Consider the following 8,508-nt stretch of genomic DNA (forward strand, 5'->3'; position numbering starts at 1 on the left):
ACATATAGGAGAGCTCGATGGCCTGTTTTCCTATCTAGGTAAGATGAGGACTACTCAGCTCAATGTGCTAAAACAGTCTGAGAACCACTGTAATAGGGACTCCGTGTGGAGAGTGTGATGGTAAAATGACGAAGGGAAGGGACTGCAGGTCAGTTATGGAGGGAGACCTTTCAGTGCTCAGGTTATGTCAGTTCACTGTAGTATTGTCAGCTACAGTAATTATATTATTATATGGCTTAATTATTCAGTTCTGATGCGATAATTTATTTCTACAGCACATGTAGGAGAACTCTGGCATTTGGCGCCAAGTCACAGCAGCATGTGCTGCAAACGTCGGATCTCACAAGCACAAAACCGGTATTTTCACAGATGAAACAAAGATCTGAAATCGTCATAGTTTTTTTCTGAAGTACATTTATTTTTCATTTTTCGCAGTTGGTACAATTAATAAGTCATTTTCCCAACATGCATTCACAGTACAATAAAAGGTTTCTGTATCTTGTAGATTAGCATTAAAAGAGATTGGTGGCGCCACAGAAAGCCTGTGTACAGTGACCTCTCGCAAGCACGGCAAGGGTAAGTGACAAGAGAGTCTTGGCCCTTTACTGCTGGATGCGTCGGATAGACTGGATCTGGAAGGTCTGGGCGTGAGAGCCCCATTCTCTCCAGTGCTTGTATTCACCTCCATGGTGGTCACATTCCAAAATGTACTGGTAGCCACGATAACCAGGATATTGGTAGCACACCCAGCTGCAAGAGACAGGCGGGAGTCAGAAGATCAAAGTCAACGGATGCTTTAATTCTTCCCATTGGCTTTAATATCTTGTCTTGAACTATTCCCAAATACTTACGCGCCGCATTGAACCTTCATGGATCCCACTTCATTGTTGCACCAGCCCATTGCTTGCAGAGAAGGATAGTCATCACATATCTCCCACTGCTTCCCAATGAAGTTCTCTTTCTCAAAAATGACTAGTTTGGATTCCTTATGATTCTGCAAAGAAAACTTCAAATGTAAAGTGCAGCAGTTCACCAAGCTACACAAAGTTTTTATGTATTAGTATTCTAAGGGTACAGCCTCATGGTCGGTATGGAAGCCAAAAAAAGAAGAAACTAAAAGAAAATTAAACAAAAAAAATCATATCCGTCCTGTATAATATCTCTCTTTTTATGATCCACTCCTGATTTTGGCCTCAATAACTTCATCAGGAGAGCTGACCGTGAAAACATTTACTATGACATGCTATTCTATCTCCATAAGCTCATGCCCATCTTGACTATATATCTCTTTACACTTTTTGCCCATTTTTTTTGTACTTACAGCAGAACAGATTGGGCGGAAAGACATCAGGCGCTCAATGTGATAGGCATTGCTGCCACTCCAAGAGTCCCAGCGTGGGTACTCTCCTCTCTCCAGTACAAACTGCTGACCACAGAAACTTGTGTGCTCGTATCCAATCCAGCTGCATGAATACAAAGAAAGACGGTCAATATACTACTACTGTACGAACTATACAGTAGTATAATCCCTTTATAATCTTTCTTTATACATTTTCATACTTACGATCCACATTCCACTTTTAGAGACCTAATATTGTCAAAGCCGCACTCCATGATGTTTGTGCAGGAGGAAGTAAATTCCATCCTCTTTCCTTGAAAGTTTTCTTGTTCGTATACTGTGATCTGTAAGAGAAATTTAACTTATATCTTGGGTGTAACCCAGTTATACTATATTTTGCTTGTCAGCTTGCACCCTTGGTGTAAACTTCCCAAATATAATGCAGAAATAATCATACCTCATATTTGGGCTGTATCTCTTAGGCTATTGCAAGTAAATATCTCTTGCACACTATAACGCGTTTCCAATATCATTAAGTATTAGATGACCTAAATCTAAGCCTAACACCTATAAAAGCTTTCAGACACAGCCTAGCTCTATTTAAAGGGGTTGTACAGATTTAGGAAAGCGCGACTACTTTCTTCCTGAGAACAGGTATTGATGTTCATCCCTGTTCACTCGAAAGGGGCTTATCTGCAATACCATTCACAACTAATGGACAGGTGTGGTGATTTTTTTCAAATACTTAAAAACTCCTTTTAAAGGGGTTTTCTGGGATTTTTATATTGATCAATAGTAGATCAACCGGGGTCCGACTCCTGGGACCCTTGCCAATCAGCTGTTTGAGGAATCTGTGGTGCTCACAGAGCTCTGATAAATGACGCACCTTACTAAGCACAGCGCCTTCTATTGAATTATGGTTGTACTTGGTGTCACAGCTCAGCCCTTTTCACTTGAATGACCATATGACCAATGAACATGATATCACTGGCCTAGGAAGAGGCCTAAGCGCTCAAGGGGCACTGCTGCTTCTTCGAACAGTTGATCAGTGAGGGTGCCAGGAGTCGAACCCCCGACGATCTCATAATGATGACCTATCTGCGTTAAGCAGTCAATATCAAAATCCCAGAAAACCCCTTTAGTGCCTCTTTAGACATAGTGTTACCAGTAGGAATCTAATGTTCGTGTTGGGTGTGTTTTTATAATAATGCAGATATGTGATTTGTGAATGCTATAACATGCTGGTTCCTTGTTGTTCTTTTCTACTTTGTCTGATAAGGATGATGAATGGTTATTTTGTTCTGCTAATCTCATGGTTTCTTGTTCTTGGTGCCAAACATAAGAAACAATTTGAGTCGCTGACAAGAAATACAAGAGATAAACACAAGGTCCTCTTTAGTCATTTTTGGTAATGCTCTTCTAAAACACAATCTCCTCACTGGAACGTATTCACGATAAAAGACAGATACTGGGGAGTATAATGCAGTCTCAGCTTTGTATGTTACTTCTACTTGAGTATGTTATTGTTATCTCGCCTAACAATCCCATGTAAGCCATAACTGGATACCTTCCAGGGTCCCAAAGGAACAGGAAGCGGGTTGGTCTGGGCCATTTTTTCGGAGGTGATGTCTACAAGAAACAAAGCATATAATTTAAACAATGGCATAGTTCTCTGATCATTAAGCTTCCACGATGATATCAGTCAGGCAGTAAATTGCAAGTCAACCTCAAATGACCTGGGTCACCTTAAGATATAATTTTAAAAAAAACTAATGACCTAAGGTAACACTTTCCGTGTTCCACCGCTTTTGGCACCAGCAAATGGCTGATTTTCCCGGGAAAGCCGTGTCTGGCCATCTAATAAGTTATGATGGCAGATCCACCAGAGCGGCGCTCATTCCTGGCTCATAGGCAGGTTTCCCACCATCTATGAAGTCCATACTCCCTAAAAGAGTATATGGACAGGGGCTGTTTTCATAAGATATTCACTATTATTAGAATAAACCTTATTTTGACACAGCCATAGCAAAGTCCGTATCAAGCCCTGCGTACTGATTTTTTCATAGACTGCAATGGTAAATCATTGCAGTCTATAGGAGAAGTAATTACATGGTAAAGTCCCCTAGGGGGACTAAAAATAAATGTTAAAAAAGTAAAAAAAAACGAAAGGAACCGAAAGAATAAATGCATTCGGCTTATTTACGGGGAGCACTGCAGACCCTGGGAGGATCTTTTTCACATCCTTGAAACTGGCACGATGGAGAAGAAAATAATAATGAACCCTTTTGGTAGGATGCTCGGGTATATTTGGCAGCAAATTAGATATATAGCTGGAGTAACCCAGGCAGTTCAGTACACCCCACTGTGGGGAAATGCACACTTACCACAAGTTAGGCTACTGGGTGATGTGGGATATTGGGAAAAATATGGGATACGTTTTATTGCACAAGTTTTTCATAAAGGACAGCTTAAGTCATTAAATAAAATCCTTCCAGACACGACATTAGGATTTATTGATAAATTTAGATATGAACAATTACGACACGCTATTCACTACACGGAGAATAAGAATTACTTAAAAATTGTAAGGAACACTTTTTTAGATTTTTGTTATGATACGACTGTTAACACTTCTATATCACACATTTATGCCAAACTAAAATATGAATATACTAAAACAATCACATTTAGAAGTGAGGCTAAATGGGAAAGGGACCTGCGGACTGGGGAACCTATCCCGTGGAACGCCGTTTACAGAAACATTAAAAGATCGACGGTTTCCCCTGCCCATGCATGGATCCTTTTGAAAATTACACATCGTCTCTATTATACACCAGCTCTTTTACATATTATTTACAACAATAGGAAACAGAACTGCTACAAATGTAGTAAAGATAGAGGAGACTATATACATCTACTGTGGGAATGCCCAGGGATTAAAGAGTACTGGACTAAAATATTCCGGAAACTGCGGGATAGCTCACCCATGAAATATGAGGCCTGCATTAATTATGCTGTCCTGGGTGCATTCCCAGAGATAGACCAAAATAAAACTGAGCAGATACTCTGGCTTCGGGGAATTGCACTGGCCAAAATATTAATTATTAAATACTGGGGTACTCCAGAATACCCTAATTTTCAGGAGTGGATGGAACGGATGAAAAGGGTTAAGCAATACGAACACATTCTCGCTCAGACAGCTGGAAAAAAGGCAACCTGGACGCGGATATGGGGCAACCTGAAATAATAATATTAGGTGTAAAGACGGTAGCTCCGCGGAGAGAGAAAAGGGAGGGAAAGAGGAGGGGAAAAAAAAGGGGGCTGAAGGGAGGGAAGGGGGGGTTAGAAGATAAAAAGGGAAATTTAGTATATGATGATATAATGTATCACTGTATTATTGTCTTGTGACACCAAAATCTATCACTGTAGATTTTCTCTTTGTAAAATAAAATTATTATTAATAAAAAAAATAATAATAACCAAAAAAAAAAAAAAAGTAAAAAAATAAATAAATATATATATATATATACCTAAAGGTAAAGAGGTTATGGGGGTCAGAATATGGCAATGCAAACAAAATATCTTTTTCAAACTTATTATTTTTTTTGTATTAAAACACAAGAAAAGCAATAAAAATGTAGTATTGCTGTAATCCCACTGACCCACAGACTGATGTAATAAAAAATGAAACCTACAAAACTATGATGGAATTGCTTTTTATTCCAATTTGACCCATTTATATTTTTTTCTAGCTTCTGACTACATTGAATGCGATATTAAATAGTACCATTAGAAAGTACAATTTGCCCCACAAAAAACAAGCCCTTATACAGCAATGTGAATGAAAAAAAAAAAAAAGTTATGACTCCGTAAATGCAGGGAGTAAAAAATGATAACAAAAAACTGAAAATCACTGCATCAGGAAGGAGTTGAAGGGGCTATCGCATGATTAATGTAAAAAAGTAAAATCAGACATCATATAGTACACAACAGGCTCTTTCTAAAAAAGCTAGAACCAGCCCTGTACCTCAGCTTTCATGTCTTCATTTCTCTAATTGCTTTGCTAGATTTATTTCAAGCTGGCAGCTCAGGGGACATGTCTTTTTCTCAGGTGGCATTCTTACAGGTTCTTCCCTGCAACTCTTACAGGTTCTAACAGAAGACAGGGCTGGTGGCAGTTGAAGAATAAAACTGAGCATGTGTAACCACCTCAATGAGGTGGACAGAGAAATAAGGAAAAAGAGCAAACAGCAGGTGGCGCTATACAGATACACATTATTAATTAACTCAGTGGTTATACTAACATTTTTAAATTTACATGCAATTACAAAAGTATTTAAATTCAGGTGCTGGTTTGAACAATGCTGAATATTTTTATTTTCTCATGGGACAACACCTTTAATAATAATAATAATAGCAATAATAATAATGTGCATATATTACTTATTAAATCCTTATTGCAAAGAGGTGATTTTCTCCAACATTTTTTTCAAGAATTGCATATTCTTGGACATTTTTAAAAATCAAGATTTACATAATCTAATCAAAGAGGTCCACTTTTTAATTAGAACTGTTGCCAAATTAGGTCCTACACTGTCGATGTATAGAACTGACCTCCATGGCGCATATTTATGAAAAGTGGCATCATTTTAGCCAGTTTTTAAGTCAGAACTAGACTATTTTATCTAGGCATACTGTGCCAAATTTATGACTGCACATTCACTTCTTCTCTCTTCCCACTGAAAACGCATGTATGGGGTATTCAGGGAGATAGCTATCGGACAAAAACTCAGATATGGAAGGTGTATGGGCACCTTTAGGCCAGAACAAGACCCTGTTACAGATTTTGTATTGGGGGCCTGGACTTTGAAGTTATCCTACCTCTGTGGGTGTAAATCCTGTATCGACCCTTGATTATTCTGTGCTCAAACAGTAACCATTATATATAGTCATTAGAGTGGATCATCAGCTGCATGTTAACATTGGACTATTGTCTATGAAAAGGACCCTCAGAACATGGACTCACCTCGCTCAGTTGCTGGGATCTCCATCTGGCACTTGCCTATTTCAACTAACTCTGCTCCAGGGTTTATATAGGAAGCTAAAACATGGGTCTTAATGCCAGCTTTTTGCCCAGTGTCAGCATTATACTGTCAGTGCTATTGTCCCCTCTGATCCCTGCCCTCTTGTCTGAGTCTCATTGCCCAGCACAATGTACATTTCTGTCTGCATGACTGAGCCTACCGACCATGACTTCACTGCTCTACCCTCCTTCTGCCTGGATCCTAGAGAGAATTATACAGTAAAACCTCTTTAAGACGACATCACTATATTTAATGGAAAAGTGGTCTTCTAGGGGGATGGTCTTCTCAAAGAAGTTGGTCAGTAGGGGTGCTACAGATATTGATGACTTATATTTTGGGTAGGTCATCAGTATCAGATTTGTGGGGGCTGACAATTGTAACCTCCACTGATCAGCTGTATTGGGTTGCCGCAGCACCAGAGACACAGAGGAAACAGTAGACTCTGCAGTAACCCCGCACAGCCACTACACAGTGTATGGCGCTGCCCCCAAGCTCCATACTTTATATAGTCTCTGGCCCCATGGCAGCCAAAAACAGCTGATCAGCCGCGGTGCCGTGTGTCAGACACCCATCAATCTGATATTGATGAGCTATCCAGAGGATAGGTTATCAATGTTTGTAGTCTGGAGGTCTCCTTTAAAGGGGTTGTCTCACTTCAGCAAATGGCATTTATCACGTACAGAAAGTTAATACAAGGCATTTACTAATGTATTGTGATTGTCCATATTGCCTCCTTTGCTGGCTTGATTCATTTTTCCATCACATTATACACTGCTCGTATCCAGGGGTTTTGACCACCCTGTAATCCAGCAGCGGTGGCGGTGCTTGCACACTGTAGGAAAAAGTAGTAGCCTATGTGAGTTCCTACCACCCGGACACCAGAGACGCTGGCATTTTTTCCTCTAGTGTGCAAGCACATCCACCGCTGATGGATTGCAGGGTGGTCGCAACCATGGAAATTACCAGTGTATAATGTATAATGAATAAAGCCAGCAAAGGAGGCAATATGGACAATCACAATACATTAGTAAAAGCCTTGTATTGGCTTTCTCTACATGATAAATGCCACTTGCTGAAGTGAGACAACCCCTTTAAATAAGGAGCAACCTATTCACAAGGTTCTAGTTGAATTTCTTTTAATATTCAGATTTCTTGGAATAAAATTTTTACAGTTTACACATTTTAAGGACTCCCTTTAGGCAATACCGTATATTGCAACTGTGAATGTAGTGCATTGGTTAATACACGGTTTACTTTTACATCTATATATAGATGAACTCCTCTTTCTGATAATATTTCAATATGGAATTAATCATTTATACGGTATATTTTATTTCATGTGAAAATTGTCATAGGAACATGGCTTCAAATAAAATATATTCTAGATGTAGATGCACAGATGGACAGGGAGGCTTCATTACTGAAGAAATAGTAAAAGGATCCAAGATGCAATATAGAATAAAATCCAGACTTTTGCTAAAGGGGTTGTCCCATGAAAAATATTCTAGGTTTCAAATCAGCACCTGGATCTGTATTCTTCTGTAATTGCATGTAATTATACATTTAGCATAGCCACCGAGCTATTCAATAAAATGTATCTGTATAGTGCCACCTGCTCTTTTCTTTGTCCTGCTCACTGAGATGGGAACTTAGATTGTGAGCTCCACTGGAGAGAGCAAGCAATGATAATGTCTGTAAAGCTCTGCGGAATATGTCAGCGCTATATAAGTGAGTAAAATAAAAATAAAATATTCTATGTTGAAGTATGTTGCCTAAAGGGCCAAAAGCTATTAAAAGGTAGCATAGTTTATAATTATGCCCTTAAAGATAACCTGTCACCTTTCCTGACATGTCTGGTGTCCTAAATAATTTTATTCCCCGTCTAATAATGATCATATGACATAACTCTGTGTTGTTTTGTTCCTCCGTTATTGCTACTAGAAGTATATTAATGAGCAGCAGTGTTCGGGTTCAGACAGAAGCCTAGACCATGCGGCTTACACAGTGCTGGTGGATCCAGCAGATCCAGTCTCCAACATGGATGTCCTGCTCCTATGGGCCGCTGTGAGCCTTCCTGCTGCCATT

General features: G+C 39.3%; 1 protein-coding gene across 1 annotated transcript; it reads right to left on the reverse strand.

Moving 5' to 3' along the window:
* Positions 1-493: 493 nt before the first annotated feature.
* On the reverse strand, positions 494-6,390 carry CRYBA1 (crystallin beta A1). Its single transcript, XM_044286702.1, has 6 exons — positions 6,366-6,390; positions 2,907-2,968; positions 1,565-1,683; positions 1,322-1,463; positions 852-994; positions 494-750 (listed from the first exon to the last, which is right to left on the reverse strand). The coding sequence occupies exons 1-6, from the start codon at positions 6,388-6,390 to the stop codon at positions 603-605; spliced, it is 639 nt and encodes a 212-aa protein (XP_044142637.1). The 3' UTR covers positions 494-602.
* Between the last annotated feature and the right edge of the window lie 2,118 nt (positions 6,391-8,508).

The sequence above is a fragment of the Bufo gargarizans genome, chromosome 3 (assembly GCF_014858855.1).
Source record: "Bufo gargarizans isolate SCDJY-AF-19 chromosome 3, ASM1485885v1, whole genome shotgun sequence".
Taxonomy (NCBI): domain Eukaryota; kingdom Metazoa; phylum Chordata; class Amphibia; order Anura; family Bufonidae; genus Bufo; species Bufo gargarizans.

Bases quoted from the DNA above. Each gene is read 5' to 3' on its own strand.
- CRYBA1 (XM_044286702.1), bottom strand. From the start codon at position 6,390: ATGGAGATCCCAGCAACTGAGCGAG. The intron at 1,464-1,564 runs GTAAGTATGAAA...GTATTCATGCAG, and splicing joins CTAAAAGTGGAATGTGGATC to CTGGATTGGATACGAGCACA. The intron at 995-1,321 runs GTAAGTACAAAA...TTTTCTTTGCAG, and splicing joins TCCGCCCAATCTGTTCTGCT to AATCATAAGGAATCCAAACT.